General features: G+C 39.3%; 1 protein-coding gene across 7 annotated transcripts in view; it reads left to right on the forward strand.

Annotated features, from left to right (window-relative positions):
* SYTL5 (synaptotagmin like 5) overlaps positions 1-16,077 on the forward strand; it is a 77,518-nt gene extending 61,441 nt beyond the window's left edge. For 5 of the 7 annotated variants that reach the window (XM_040057088.2, XM_040057089.2, XM_040057091.2 and 2 more), the window contains 8 exons: positions 3,402-3,467; positions 4,469-4,647; positions 5,452-5,554; positions 7,670-7,831; positions 10,927-11,035; positions 12,622-12,757; positions 13,636-13,844; positions 14,451-16,071. In XM_040057088.2, the coding sequence (XP_039913022.1) occupies positions 3,402-3,467; positions 4,469-4,647; positions 5,452-5,554; positions 7,670-7,831; positions 10,927-11,035; positions 12,622-12,757; positions 13,636-13,844; positions 14,451-14,593 (1,107 nt within the window). In that variant the 3' untranslated portion in view covers positions 14,594-16,071. Of the gene's footprint in view, positions 1-3,401; positions 3,468-4,468; positions 4,648-5,451; positions 5,555-7,669; positions 7,832-10,926; positions 11,036-12,621; positions 12,758-13,635; positions 13,845-14,450 lie in introns of all 7 variants that reach the window. The other 2 variants (XM_040057090.2, XM_058419324.1) reach the window with 2 other exon arrangements.
* The last annotated feature ends 475 nt before the right edge of the window (positions 16,078-16,552 follow it).

Here is a 16,552-nt window from a genome sequence, read left to right on the forward strand (position 1 = left end):
GCTGTGTACCTCATTTTTGGGATCTGTGGGCAACTGATAATAACTTCAGAGGGTCCTCCCTGGCCACTCTTCTTTACAGCTTGTGTCTAAGAATAGGTCTGGACTGCACAAAGCTGCAACAAATTCTATGTAGAGTGTGTGAGTGATGAAGAGGATGAAGAAAGAGGAGTCTGAATACTAAAAAGGAGAAGGAAATTAGGTCTACAACAATAACCAAAAAACTGTCCTTTCTAGATTGCACCCCCATTAGTCTCTGTGCAAGCAAGGCCAAGGGAATCCCCAAAGAAGCTCTTGATCCCCAAAAATGGAGTTGGCTGAACTGAAGCTTGGCTTACATGGGGAGGAGAAAGGGCTGAGAATGTTAACATCACAGAGCACCTGGATGCCTTAGATCTGGCCATGTCAGACCCTTTTTCCCTCTGATTTTTGCAGACACAGTGGAGAGTGCAGCTCTTCACACCACGTCAGGCTCGGGCGCCTGTAGCGTGTGGGCACTGGGCTGATTACACCCACTCAGCCTAGGCTGGCAATGGCTCAGCCTCCAAAGCCTCCTCCTCCTGGGGATTTTAGAGACAGATTCATTTTCATTTCCTTGGAATATTGATGGGAGGGTTGCAGGGGCCCAAGTGCTTCCTCTGTTAGGCCACAAATTAAGGAGCTGCATTTAGTGATCCTTCCCTCTGCGCTTCAGGCAGCGTTCTGTCCATGTGTTGGGTTTTGTCCTTTGCTGTAGATTTCCCTCTGACCTTTCTCTTAAGCAAAGTGCAGCTTTTCCAGTGCTGTAGGTTTGAGATAGTCTGACATCTCAATGCTCCCATTTCTCCTTATTCACCATGGCATGATTTTTAATGTCACCGCATGCAATGTTGATGACAAAGTTGTAGATGGCTAGCTGCCTCTTCCTTCCTTGCAGGGCAATTTTACAGGTTCATTTCTTTATTCCCCTTAAGTGTGTTGCTAACTTTTACCCATCCTATTTTTACTTTCACTTTGATTGTTTTTAGCCTTTGAGCCTTCTTGCACAGTATGGTTTTTTTTTATCCTGTGCTATCTGTAAAATTACAGTTAACTATTAAGTCACATAGAAAAAAGGTTATTAATGAACTGTAGACTCAGAACAGCATGATTTCTCTCTTCTCTCTTCTTCTCTCTTCTTCTCTCTTCTTCTCTCTTCTCTCTTCTTCTCTCTTCTCTCTTCTTCTCTCTTCTTCTCTCTTCTTCTCTCTTCTCTCTTCTCTCTTCTTCTCTCTTCTCTCTTCTCTCTTCTCTCTTCTCTTCTCTTCTCTTCTCTTCTCTTCTCTTCTCTTCTCTTCTCTTCTCTTCTCTTCTCTTCTCTAAAATAAGTATGGCTAGTTTTACAATGTATATTTGAGGAAAAGAAATATCACAAAGGATAAAAGACACTTGAAATCTACTTGCAACATGAATGAGCAAAAATGGAAGTGGGAAGTGACATTGAAGGGAAACTGTATCTCAGTGTTAGTTTTTTATTTTGTGTTTTCCCAATGCTATTGCATGAACTGTGAGTTCAGTTTTCTCTTCATCCTTCATGCTTGTACATATTTATGTGTTCTTGTCAAGACCCACCACATCAGTGAGACAAAGATGTTCCAGTGCTTTACTGCAGTGATAAGATATGATGCAAAAAAAATATAATTCTTAGTGAGGTATCAAAATGAGCCTTGCATCCTTCACATCTTGTTTGCTACTTCCTCAGCAGGGATATGAGTACTTTTCTTTGGGATTTTACATTTAGTGTATGCAATGTCCTGTGTAAATGCTACAGAACAGTCTGGGGGTGGGGGGAAAAAAGTGAATTATATCAAATTCTACTAAATTTGTATAACTTTCTGCGTGGTTTGCAAGCAATTTGGAAAATGTGTTTGCATAAATTCCAGGCTCAGGGGCCATGTCTTTATTTCAGACCTTCTGTCATGTTTTGTTTTTTGTTTTTTCTTCATCCAGCTATTTATGCCTTGCTGCCTGCTTACATAAAGATTGAGGAAAAAAATATTTAGATTAGAGATAGAAGTGTTTGGAGAAGAAAACAACTCTTCCACCTCCTTGTATTGCTACAGCCTTGGCTTTTTTTTCCTGCAGTGGGTATACAAATCATTGCAGGGATAATTTAGGCATTTTTTTAGCACATACTGCACTGGTTAAGTTCCCTAACAGCGTAAAAGGATATTTTCATGTATTTTAGAGGTGAAAATGTATAAATTGTAAAGGCTGGAATTTAGCTCAAGGCATGTTAGAAATTGGATGAAAAATGTCACATTGGTTGGTATGTGTTGATAATTCTCCAGTAATTTTAACCAGTCCAGTTAATGGAATGTCAGACAATTATAAAAAGGATTAAAAGGACAAGCTTTTTTTTTTTTTTTTTTTTTTTTTTTTTTTCTTCTCTCCCTTAATTAAGCATAAAGCCAGCCAGCAGAACATCAAACCCACCTTTTTTTAGCTGTTTATTTTTCCTACACTGGGTATAAAATTAAATTTATGGGTAATAATCGTAATATAAAGAACACTTTTTCCTGTCTGTTGTTGTTTACCACATTGACCCAGAACTGTTTATCCCTTGAGCCTTCTGTGCTGAAGGGCCCTTGGGCAAGGTGCCCAAGGAGAGATGGGTTTTGTCACAAACTAATTCTTTCTCTTCCCTTTCCCTGGTCTGTGCTCCTCCCTGCAGCTGGCAAGGAAGGAGATGGATCAAGACACAGTTGGTGAGATCCTGCTCTAGCAAGAAGAGGAGGGAAAATGTGTCCCTGAATAATGAAATCATTACTGTATTTTTTTCCCAGAGAGCGACATGTTTCAACATTTTAGTGCAATTTTTACCTGTTCTTATGAACTCCACAGAGAAACTTCCCTTTCTTACAAAGGCGCTGAAGCTGCAAATAGAGGAATGATTTGCTTTTGACTGGCTTCAGGGAGGATTGATATGCACAGGGACACGTAAATGAGAACAAATGTAATCCAACATGAATCCAAACCTGCTGAGCTACGGTTCTAAAATATAACTTGTTTATTTTGATACAGAGGTCACTTCATTTCTATGTAGTTACTTTAAAGCATGCATCCTTCCATACTTGAAGTGTATGGAAAACAGTATTTCTCTGATTTGGTGATCTTCCTTCCCTTCCCTTCCTTCCCTTCCTTCCCTTCCTTCCCTTCCTTCCCTTCCTTCCCTTCCTTCCCTTCCTTCCCTTCCTTCCCTTCCTTCCCTTCCTTCCCTTCCTTCCCTTCCTTCCCTTCCTTCCCTTCCTTCCCTTCCTTCCCTTTTCAACACAAACTTCCTTTACCTTTCCATCTACATAAAGCTTTCTCACTGCACTCATTCTTTCTTCTTGCAGCAGTCTAATGCTCTTTTCTCTTGATCTTTTGCACTGCCTTCTCTAAAGAACTCCCCAGAAGGCTCTGACAGAAAATGGACATATTTAAATGTTCCCGAAGCAGATGGTGATACAGTGAGTTCTCCTGAATCCTCTGCTCTAGCTTACTTGCAGTGTTTCTCCTTTCTCTCTTTTTGTTGAAGACTGTATCTGTGTGTCTTGCAAGGCTCTGTGTGTCAGAATTTAGGTGTTATATGTGTTTTGGAGCAATCTTGTTCAATGACACAAAAGGAAGCGTGCGCCAGATTTCCCAAATGCTTTTGGTTCTGTAGTGTACATTTTTCTCTAGTTTTCTTAAAAAAATATTCAGTTCTTTCTTAATTGTAAACTTTTGGAAGAGGGAATCCTCATAACAATACTCTGCATTTTATGAGTGTGAAGGAAGAGGGATTGAGGGATAATATATTATGCTGTAGTGGCAAAAATTGTTGTATTGATTATATTATTGATAAAATTTTTTGACTTCACAAAATTTGTAGCAATGGAGTGGGTGCACAATTTTGCTCCTTTTAGAATTGTTAATGAGAGACAGATGCCACTTTAAATAAATATGGTTTTATACTATCTCCATTATGGGAAGCATCCTTGTAAGTTTTCCTAAGGGCTCTGTCAGCAGCTGTCTTATGAGACTCAGTAAAAATGAGGTGACCAGCTGAGCCAGAGAAGAGATCTTTTTTTTTTTTTTTTTTTTTTTTTACCCTCCTTGGAACTTACAATTTATGTAGCCTCTCTGCTCTTCAGTTCATCCATTAAGTAAAATGTGGCAATTTAGATTTAGTTATGTTTATAAATAGGCTTGAGTCTTGCATGAAAAAAATTCTGTCTAGACATTTAAACTACTATTAACTACAGTCCTTATTCCCTTTACATATAACCATGGCAATGCTATTCTCTGATATATTGGTTTCCATAGCAAGTCCTAAAAGGTATGACAATATTGCAAGGCTGTAGCTTTATGAATTAAAAAAAAAAAAAAAAAAAAAAAAAAAAAAAAAAAAAAAAAAAAAAAAAAAAGGCGGATTTTGGAAAAGAGTGATGTGCTTCAGCCTCTGAGCCCTTTTTCTGTTCCCCTGCAGACGAGCATTAACAGCATGACAAGTGTATATAGTGAAACTGGGGACTATGGCAATGTGAAGGTCAGTGGTGAAATCCTCCTCAACATCAACTACATCTACAAAACGGGTGCCCTCAACATCCTGGTGAAGAGCTGCAGGAACCTGGCCATTGCAGATGAGAGGAGGCAAAGGACAGATCCGTAAGCACAGAGAAGAATTTCCTTGAGCTCTGCTAGGGCTGTCCTCCGCCACATCCCACCTGGCTGTAACCAGGGGCTGGGATTCAACCCTGGGAATTCACAGGATCCAGTTGGTACAAGCAGAACTTTGGTGATGGTTTGGTTTGGGTTCCCCGTGTTCTGGGGAAACAATAAGATTATTTAAATTACCAAACCTGTTTGGTACTAAAAGGGAAACAAAAAAGAAGGAATAAGCAGGCAGCATCGAGTTTCTTTTACTTCCATAATCAAAACTGAAGTATATGAGAAGAGATGTTCTGGATTAATGGAAATAACTTTGTTTTCATGGGCCCATATACTCACTTTGAAAGTACCATGTTTTCTGAATTTCTCATCATAGTTTTCAGTATAATATGTAAACTCTCTCATCAGAAAGTAACAATTAGTGTCTCTAATCATGATTAATCTATGGTATATAAATGATGACATTTTTAATTCTCTTGTACTTTTAGTGTATATTTTACCATAGTTGATAATCATATGTGGCAAAAGGGAAATTGTTACCAAAGCTTGCTGCGTTTCTGAGGATAAGTAAGTTAATTTAGCTCTGCCTTTTGTTATTTTGATCTTATCTGACTTTCGCCACTACGTTTGTAGGCAAGGGCCATACCTCTCCATGTTTGGCATATTCTCTGTTACATGCTTACACTCTTTATTCCACAAAAATTAATTTCCTCATATGTGTTGCTGAGGCAGCAATGCCAGATCTTTGCTCAAACTGGTCATTTTCTATTCCTTGCTAATCCTTTGCTCCTTGCTCTGCAGATATGTCAAAGCCTACCTTCTGCCTGATAAATCCCGCCAGAGTAAGCGCAAGACCAAAATTAAAAGTGACAGCACCAACCCAGAATTTAATGAGACGCTGAAGGTGAGAACAGTAACTCTCTCAGGCCCTGATGAATGTTTCACTTATGCTCACAGGTATTTTCTATATGTGTTTCAGTACAGGGATTAGAACTCAGAAGAAATGCCTCAAAAGGGGAGGTGTTTAAGCAAAATCATCCAGTAAACATGAGTTTCAATTTCTGGCTTTCAGCATTAAGGAAGTAATTTTGTTTGGACCTCCCCATTAGTTAAAAATTCTATTAGTTTCCATAGATCTGTTTCGAAACTATTGATGTTCCCATCTAGCCTAAGCTTAGAGTTGTTAAAAGCACCTTAAAGGTTTTATATGTTGATGCCGAAATAAAGCTAGATTAGAACATCTCGTCTAACTGATTTAGAAGAGAAAATAACATTTTGCAGTAAGATCTGAATTCTTCTGGAAGACTTGACTTATTTCTAAAGCAGAGCTAACTTTGATAAGAAAATGTCAGGAATTGCTTCATCATTTGTCTTCCTAAAAACCTGTGGTGAAGTTCATTTTCTCTTGCAACGGACTTGATGCACTTGGGGACACCATGGCCGCAGCTCTCTCCTTCCTTGCCCTTTATCCACCCCCACTGGAGAGGCTGAGCTCTTCTGAGCTCCTCACAAGCTCTGGGGTGCAGGTGGGAGCGGTGGGGCGGCTGCCCCTTCACTGCCTCTCTGGCATCTTGACCTCAAGCCTCACGATGATTCCCTTTCCTACCAACTGAAATGAGTTATCCAGCAGGCTACCATGAAACCAGGAACTCTCTTTAGTTTCTCCTGAAATATATTTTTTAAATTTCTCCTGATTCTTTTTTTTTTTTTTAATTTCAGTTACATTCTAAATAAGTTTCCTATAATAGAGGCAAATAGATGTTCCCTGGCCGGGGTCCTTGGCGTAGCCTGGCTACAAAACCATTTTGCAGGCACACACACTCGGTCTGGCCGTGCTGTTTGCCAAAGGAGAGCTTTTTTATAGCCTCATTTTTAAACAGTATAGAGTAAAATTAAGGCTTGCCTGAAGTGGGAAAAAAAAATAAAGAATTCGACTTTATATATGAAGTAATATGGCACTAAAAATAATTCCTAGGTGAAGATAGGACATAGAAGTTTCTCAAAAATACAGATTGTAACAAAAGGGGGTTACTTGAAATGCTTGTGGATAAAGAAGAGTTGTTCATCCAAACTGAAAAATCCTCTTAAAATAAAAAGAAAAAAAAAAATTAAATCTGTCTTGTATCTCCCTCTTTGACTGTTATTCCATTGCTGCAAAATATGAGTTTTCTCAGAGTGGAACAGTTGGCATCTAGGGTTAGGCATTGTAGATACATCTATACATAATTAGCCAACTGACTTGACTGTTTTAGGTTTTGGAGAGTATTTGTCCACACCAAGATACTGTTCCTGATGCAAAAATAAGACATCTGGGTGCCTTCACCTACCACCATTCAGGGTGAATGGCAGGGAAATAATGGGATTTTTGCTAAAAGTAGAGGATGAGGAGCCAGAATTCCAGATGTTTATAATTTTCTGTGTATTTGCTAGACTACTATATGAGTTTTTAATAGTTTGAATGTATTTATAGCTAGAGATGAGTTTTTTTAGCTCTCAAACTCAACAATGGTTTCTGATAGACTCCATCCATGACTTGCAGATGCTGCTGTATGCACTTGCAGAACAATTTTTTGTAAGCAACAAAGAAAAAATTGGAAATGAGGAGATAATTTCTGGAAAAGGGTTCAGCAGACTCTCTTTAGGGATGAAAGAACCAGTGGAGTTTCTTCTTTTTATCAGCCTAGATGTTGATCTTCTTCTTTTACATAAACTTGTAGGGAATTAGCACCCTCATTTTTTTAAGCATCATAATTTTACATAATTTATATAAAATTTAAAAAGAAAAAGGCCACAATAAAAATTATCACAGGATGTACACAGCAAAGAAAGATTTCACATTAACATTATGAGCTTTCTGGCTAGATCAGTCTTGTTTGCAAGGAAAACCAATCTCTCTTTCATGCTCCATTTGTTAACTGCTGTGGGCTTGGTGAAACTGAGCTAGAGCTATAAAAGGTTCAGTGGAAAATATTATTGCTGCTTATTTTGAGAGTTTCTTTTTCTCTTTTTCTGTTGGTAGTATGTCATCAGTCAGTCACAGCTGGAAACCAGGACCCTACAACTTTCTGTCTGGCACTATGACAGATTTGGACGCAACAGCTTCCTTGGGGAAGTGGAAATTCCATTTGATTCCTGGAACTTTGAAAATCAGGGTGATGAGTGGTTTGTGCTCCAGCCTAAGGTAAGGATTTCCAGGACTGGTGAAAGTGCTCTGAAGCAAATTTAGCAAGAGTTAGTTATTTTTTCCTTTGGAACCTGTTTATAAAACAGGACTTTATAAGTGTCTAATATGACAATAATAATAATAAAAAAGACCCCAACTTGTTCTAAATTCAGTAAAACTTACTGGTTTTAAAGTCTTCATGAAACTTTCACATATGATTAGCTACTTAAAAACAATAACAACAACAAAAAAGCTTTTAAATAAACCATAAGTTCATCCAACTCCAATAAAAAATGACCTAGTAAATGCATTAATTTTTAAAAATATCACATAAAACAAAGGTCTTTCCTATCATTCCCTCTACCAAACCCTTAAGAGGTTTTTAAAGAAAAAAGCTTTTTTTTTTTTTTTTTTTTCCAAAGAGTTTTACATCTTTCAGATGTAAAATCCCTCATTCACCTTAACTAGAAAGGCACAGAGATACAAATAACTGGTCTGTGCAACAGAAGGATAGGGAGACTTCTGTGCCCCGGGCTCCCTTGGTTTGGCAAAGGTGTTTATTTCTGGAAGAGATTCAAAGAGCTGTTGTAAACTAGAGGATTAAAGGCTACTGCCTTGCTTGCTCCTGCAGCAGTCATAATCCCCAGGAATTCCAGGGGTTTGGATTGACATTTAAAAAAAGTGTATTTTTCTATTTGCAAAAATATATAAGGCGTGCAGCTAATATTGTCAAGATTGACTGGAGGATTTGGTTTTTCTATGTTTATTACATTTAAGGAATTCATATTATCTTTGGGGTTTCAGGAGAGTGCGTTTAACTTTTGCCTTTCTATCAGGTGGGAGATGGATCTGTTTGCTCTGTAATTAATTTCTAGGTAATTTCTTTTAATCTTAATGGGAAAATAACTAAAAAAGTCATGAAGCTCTCCTGCTCAGGAAAATAATAATGAGGCACTAAGCATTTCAGCCAGTGCAGCTGGTGGTATCTGATTATTTCCAAACCCATTCAAAGGATTTTTAAATTACTTCTTTTACTGTCAAAGAAAGCAAACACAGAATTGGTCTTGTCTGCCTCCTAAGTTGTCACCAATAATGTTCCTAAACTTAAAACACTGCTAAAGTTTTTGATCATCAAGGGTGTTATTTAACAACAACAAAAAAATCAATTATTGTTTTTTAAATTAACAAAAATGAAGCACGGGTTAATATCCATGCAAAATGCACGCTCTTCTCCTGTATGCACTGCCTGATAGAGACAGGAATGAAGGAATGGCTATCAAACGTTTTCTGGGATTTATTACAGTGCTTTCTTTGTTTGCTTTATCATGAATCATTGAGCTGCTTTAGTGAAAAGGCTGGAGACCTGAGGACGCATTTCTTCTATGAGCATTGAGAGATCTGTTTTCCAGAGGAGTTGTGGTTAGGTCAGAACAAGCAGAGAAAACAGTTCTGTGGCTGAAGAGAGGAGAGAACACAGAGTCATGTTATATGTGGATTTGGGGGACAGGCTGACTAAGTTTTTCCTGACATTAGGACTTGAACCACTGCTTGTCCACTAGTAGAACTAAATAAAAAATAACCTCTGATGCCTTTATGGGAAACTTGATCCTAAACTTGCTTAGTTCAGGCCATAAGTGAGCTGCCTGACTGGCAAAATGCAGATGTGCAGATTATTCCACAGTCATTTACTACAGATTTTCTTTAGTCCTTTGTTGCAGCAGCTGGCATTGGATACTGGTGTGAGACAGGACTGTTTTTCTGTCAGTGCAGCAGTGCCTGTGTTGCTCTAAAAATGCTTCAAAGCCACACAAGGGCCCTGTTGCTGTGGGTGAAATTGTTTTGTTCTCTGTCCCATCCCTGGGTGCAGACTTAGCCCCAGTGAACGTGGTCCATGCCTCAGCCTGGAGTCTGTGAGCGTTGGCAATGCTGATTCTCTGCATACACCTTGTGAATTCCTGGTGGGGGCTCTTCTGCTTGTTTTCTCTTGGTAATAGAGGTTTGACCTCCATGGGGTGTCAGGAAACAAGCTGAATACACCTCAGAGAATTACATTCACAGGTCAGACATTGCCCTATGAACAACTCTTTAAAGGCTTCTGTGGTGCCTCCAGCAGTGCTGGAGGATCCTCTCCCTTTATCCATGTCCTTTGTCCCTCTAAAGAAATCAGGAAGATTTGTTTGTTTGTACCCAAACCTGAGCACTGCAGCATGCACAAAAATCATATCACAGAATCACAGAATGGTTTGGGTTTGAAGGGGCCTCAAAGATCATCCCATGCCGAACCCCTGCCATGGGCAGGGACAGCTCTCACTGCTGGGAGCATCCAAATAGTCCCACGTCCAGCAGAGAAGTTAGAACTCTCTGTGTTGCATCCAATGTTTTTAAAATGTACTTTCCAACTTCTTACAACGTGAATGGAAGTTCAACACCCTGCCAGTGAAGGCCTAATATTACTGTTACAAGGATGAACTGAAGAGCATTGATTGCATTCTTCTGGGTAAGATATAAACATTTATAAAAAAAGACATAGAAATGCAGAAGTAAGTAGCTGTGTAGAAAAGGAGAAGAACACTGGGAACAACAGTTTTTTAGAAGTTTTTCTGTTTCAAAACTGCACTCTGGTCTCCGCACCTTTGTTCCCCACACATCTATTCAAATGGTGACTCAGGAGTGACTTCTCTAAAAAATATTAAACTAATCACATTTTAAATCCTGACTGGTGGAAATAAGGGCTGATTATCAGATTAAATCAGTTACAGTTTATAAACTCAGAAATAAGTTTGAAGGGTTTTTTTGCCGTTGGGTTTTTTTTTCACTTACTCATGCTAGATAACTCCCTCTTCTGTGTTCACTGAACAGTGTCTAATGCCACAAGGGTTTATTTTCCTGAGAGCCTGCATTCCCTAGCTCAGAAAGTTCTCTAAAATGTGATTGCCTCCAATTTGGAATGTCTAATTATCTGAAAGTGGGCTGTTACATCTTGATATGTTTAAGAAGTGTTTAAAACACTATATGGAGGTATTGATATATTTTGACAGAATTGAAATCAAAATAAGAAGGTGAATGATTAACTTTGGTTGCATTTCTGGTTGGTTTGTTTGTTTTCTCTTCAGGTGGAGGTAGTAACAGATTTTGGGCTTCAATACAAAGGAGAACTGACAGTGGTTTTACGTTATATTCCCCCAGACAGAAACCTAATGCTTCCTCTGGGGCAGTTTCAAGGTAAAACAAACGTTAATAATGATGATTTTAAAAATCATGTGATGATGATGTATAAAAAATCCTCACTTAGGGCAAAGTGATGATACTGGTGAAGACTGAAATCATACTTTGATATGCTCATTCACAGAATCACAGAATGCTGAGGGGTTGGAATGGACCTGAAAGACCATCTAGTCCCAAGCCCCTTGCCATGAGCAGGGACACCTTCCACTAGACCAGGTTGCTCAAGGCCTTATCCAACCTGTCTTCAATAGTTACGTGTGGAAATTCTGAACCATGTGAAAGTTTCTTTTGCTTCATCCTTTTCTCTTACACTGAACTTAAGGAGAGAGAAATGAAAAGGAATATGCAGTCAATGGCTGATGCATGGCTCTGACTTAATTAAAAAAAAAAAAAAATCCAAACATTAGTTAACATGAAAAGGGGCAGCCACAGAGAAATAAACTGTCAGCATTATAGTCTGAGAGTTCTTTTTTCAGCTAGTTATATACAGTGTTTAGCTGATCAAGTAGTACACTTCACTTAGTTCTTCATGCTTAACTCACCTTAATCTGCCTCCTCATTTTTCACCCTTTTTCACACTTCTTTTCCTCTGCTCAGTCTTCCTGCTGCAATTTAGTCCTGTAAAATATTATTTGAGTTCTTTAGGGCAAGCCATTACTTTCATCACCCATGAACAAGGGAGAAGAGTTACTATCTCTTTGCATTGTATTAGCATGAGGAACAGCAATCCTTTGAAGTGAGAGCAATCACTGGGTAGCACCTGAGTGCACATGGATGCACCAGATGCAGGTTTATCACTGTCTTAGTGACAGTATTGCTTGTTAGTATTTGCATTTGATAGATCAGATTTCTTTCTTTTCCTTCCTTCTTCTTTTTTTTTTTTTTTTTTTGCGACAGAGGATACTCCCTCTACTAGTGGTAAGGTTTACTCAAGGTTTGCCCTCTTAAAAGCTCATTGTCATCAGCTCAGCGCAGATACAGTCTGCATTTTTTAAAAATTAGTACATTTTACCATCACTCCTGATTTTCTTTCCCTGATGCTTTCAGCCCGAATCAGAGTGTACAGACTCTGCTGATAAGAGCTTCTTGGAACCCGCAGCAACTGCAAGTGCACGTGTCCGTGTGCTGCTGCTTGGGAGCAGCAGCTCAGGGCATCCCCACACAGCATACAGCTGGCTTATTTCTGCACTTGAGGCTTTGGGACAGAGGTTTTATAGCTGCCTTTGTGGTCCAGGGCTGCCTTAACATCAGCACTGGAAGTGGATTCTGAAAAGAGGGCAGGATTTACTGGGCATGCATTTTTTTTGTGTTCAGCATAGCAATCCTCATTGAATACTTATATTGGGACAGGACTTCAGATAGAGCATGTGTTGTGTCCTGCAAGGACTAGCTAGTTAGTCCTTGGTCAAGTTCTTTACCAAATATGGAGTGATTTTCTGCCCCTGCCTTAATAACAAATGTTTTAATCCCTTTGCAATAAATTGCTTATAAAAATCGAACCAAGGCAATTTACATTTCCAAATCAGTCTTGCAATCTATATATAATTTCTGATTGTAATGTTGCAACTTTGTTCTATGCTTAGGAAAGAGAGGCTTCAAAAAAGGAAAGAAAGGAGATTCTCATCTGCCATCTGGAGGCATATTAGAAGTCCTCATCAAAGAAGCAAAGAATTTAACAGCAGTGAAATCAGGAGGCACATCTGATACTTTTGTGAAAGGGTTTGTGGGGGTTTTTCCTCTCCTTTTTTTAATGATTGCACTGGATCTAATTTAAGATTTGTGTCACATGCTTATAAGCATGTGGGTACACAAAAGATGTACATAGTATGACAATGTATGCATTGTTTTTTAGATATATAGCATATTGTGTTGGACACTCAAAATCCAAACTATACAGAATGCTTGTGTTTGAAAAAAAAATGAACATAATTCTGCAGCTCTCATTATAATGGATTTCTCATAAATGTAGGTTATGCATTATAAATGTTACATTTAGGAAGTAATAGATACCTTAAAACATATTTCTTTGCCAGTTTTTGCTCTGAATGCTAGTTTTCAGGCTTGCTGATTTCCAGCTACATTCCAATTCATAGTACTGGGGTCCGTAGTTGCTGGGGCCCACAGGAAACATCCTGTCTTTAATTCCCTGGTGAAGGTTAGAATTTATCTTGATCTTCTGCTGTGCTTAAAACTATCACTCAGCACATATATTTCAAGTAGAAAAAGTAATTTTCATTTCTTTCTGGACAATCTCATGCCTTGAGAGGGACACTGGACAAGATGACTCCAGAGAGGTCCCTTCTAGCCAATGTTTTTAATGACTCTGTCTATATTTAGCCTCACTGAAACAAAAAGTTTGTGGTTGAGATTTGGGGCAAGGAGACCTAACTCAGTTGCTGCTTGTGGCAACTGACACTGTAGGTATGAGAACAAATGGAGCACAAATGCAAAAGAAGCACTTGAGGTAGATGCTTAACTTAATACCAGTGGGGAGATGGGGTTCTGACCCCATTTGAGCCTCTATGTGATTGTTATATATTGTGAATACTATGTGAAAATCCATTTCCATATTCATTTTCCTTTTCTTTATCTCCCAGATACCTGCTCCCAGATGACAGCAAAGCCACAAAACACAAAACCCCCATAGTAAAAAAGAGTGTGAACCCCCAGTGGAATCACACCTTTGCCTTCAGTGGCTTGAATTCAAGGGACATACGGAATGTCTGCCTGGAACTGACTGTGTGGGACAAGGAGTCGCTTTCCAGTAATATTTTTTTGGGAGGTGTCCGTTTGAGCACTGGAAATGGTAAGGTCCCATCTGACTCATGTTGCTCCTCTTATTCTGCTCTCCTCTTTCCTTATCCCAAGTGATCCATGTGTGTGAAGGACAGAAATGTCACTGAGTGTTTTGAAAATAGAGAGGAAATTGTGGAATTTGAAAATGGAGAAAAGTCAACACGTAGATAATCTGTAGATGGTTTAGCTCTTTCCTCCACTGAATAAGACACAAAAATTATGTGCCCATTTGTATTTCTACACAGTCTAAAAGAACTGTGAATACCTTGGGAAGCATTCCTTAGCATCCCAGTGAGAAGGATTGAACTATTCCTGCCCAGAAGCAGCCTTTCTGCTGATGATAGAGTGAGCTGGAAAAGGTGTGAACCCCTCCTGTGTTGGGAAAAAGTTGTTTGTGGTGCAATGTGGGGAGATTTCTGAGCCTCTGCCCGTGTGCCTGAAGGAGTTCAAGGACAAACTGGTGCTCTCCAGGACCTGTTTTCAGTACAACTCCCTGTACAGGTGGAAGTGTAAAATGCTTGTCATTTGCCTTGTACACTGTTGTAGTAAACAAGCAGTGATGTTATCCAACCACTTCCTAAAATGCCAAATTCCCTCATGTTTTTACAATTATCAGGTGTAAGCAATGGCAAAGAGGTTGACTGGATGGACTCTCAAGGGGAGGAGCAGCTCCTCTGGCAGAAGATGATTGACAGTCCGGGAGCTGCAGTGGAAGGGGTGTTGATGCTGAGATCCAGCATGGGAAAACACAGACCTTGAAAGACTTTAACTACTGGGGGTGCCACAGGTACTCCTGGCTCCGGTGGTGTCCAGGCTCTTGTCACTTTGCCCATTTGGACGTGAGAAGGGTTTGTACCCTTTGCCTTGGACATTAAGGTTCTGAATGAGATTTTAATGCATTCTGCACTTTCATGCACATGTTCTTTTCCCAGGCTTCTTGTGTGAATTTTTTCCCCTGAAGCCAGTGAGAATTGGACCTTGCACAGAGATCAGACTGGCTTTCTCTGTCCCTTCTGGTGGCTGGTGTGCAGCTGATGACCATTCTGCCTGAGGGCTGCTCAGAGTGAGCAAATTCTCTCACCGGCCATTTAGTGAGTAATGCCAGGTTTATGAATCCTTCTGGCTCGGAGATGGCCCAGAAGGCAGCAGTGGCACAGTTCAAGCAGATTCAGAGCGAGTCTGTGCTTTGGTGTTTGTAAGTTGAGAAGCCATAACGTTACGAAGGACAACAAACAGTGTTTCTTCATCGTGTTTGCTTGTTGGGTTGTGCAGTGGCGCAGCACAACAGGCTTGGGACCACAACCCATCCAAGCAGGGCCAATGCAGTGTGTTGCACACTGGAAACAGGCAGCAGTGAGCTGGTGGGCAGTGCTGGTGCCCTGGCATCCTCTGGGTATTTTAATGCACACGTATAAAAGGCAGACTTGGTTCAACGTAATCAAAGAGCCTCTAATGAAAATAAATCGTAACAAATGCTCAAAGAGTTTTCCAGAACTACATGATGCTGCTGTGTTTTTTATTCAGTTGACAGCTCTAGCCAAGACCTTCTGATGTCATTGAACAGAGGGAATATGTCCACATGCCAGTCCCCATCTGATGTGTTGCTGAGATGAGACACATGCCAGGCTTGGACAGAGTTAGCTAAAACTTGATTCAACAGATTGTATGGAACAGAATGGGATCAAAGCACATGCCAAAATGATTTGCATAACTGTAAAATCTTCTCTGAAGGGGCTGGGGTCTCATTCAGGCCCATGCACATTATTTATAATCTAAGTAGGACATTTTTTCTCCTGAACATCCCCCAGTGGATTTAATGATGAGTGGGTCTTGGCCAATACAATCATTAATCTTATTAACCGTGACAATTGTTCAACAGTAATTTTGTGATTCCTCAAGGTTTAAGACAAAGAAATATAAGGAAGCTGAGTGAACAGCATTTCTTCTGAATTTTCCACTATTAGAGCACAGCTTTCTATTTGCACTGGTAAATTAATCTATAGATATTCCTACATTTTGATTTTTCCCCCAAAGTTTATTGCAAGAAATTTAGATTAAACAACAGAATATGAACTGAGCAACTACAGCTGGAGATTTTGACATTTGTAGGTGTCCTAGTGTTACAATCAAGTACATGTATTTAGAGCTGAATTCAAAACCTTAAAATGTAATGTTAATTCTTTTCTTTTTAAGATATTTTATGCTTTTGTTGTTGTTGTTTTTGGAGTGGCTGGAAACTGCAGGGAAGTTTACAGCCAGTCTTCTAAAACCATAGTATTATTGCATAACAGAAGTATTTATTCGTGTTGAAAACAGTACTTTTAATAAAATTATTTGTTTTATTATGCATAAGTTATTTCAAAATTCTGGTATGACTTTTACAAGTGACTGGAGGTACTGCTTGCCCAGTTGGAGACTCACCATTTTCAGAAATTACCGAGTCATCTTTGAAAAGGAAAATTCTCCTACAGAATCTCAGATTGGGAACAAAACGTCAGTGGTTACTCAAGAAAACTGACTTCATTTTCCTTCTTTATCTTTTCTTCATATTCTTCTGAAGTTCAGCTTAAATTGGGCAGTCAGGGAAGTCTAGTTTGGTTTTAGCTGACTTTTAAATTTTCCAATTTAAATGATTCTGTCATTCTACAGTTCTGTGCTGTAGATGCCGTGAGCTGACAAATTAGAGCACAAATATCAAGCACACAACATTTTATGACC

Source organism: Hirundo rustica, chromosome 2, assembly GCF_015227805.2.
Source record: "Hirundo rustica isolate bHirRus1 chromosome 2, bHirRus1.pri.v3, whole genome shotgun sequence".
NCBI classification, from domain to species: domain Eukaryota; kingdom Metazoa; phylum Chordata; class Aves; order Passeriformes; family Hirundinidae; genus Hirundo; species Hirundo rustica.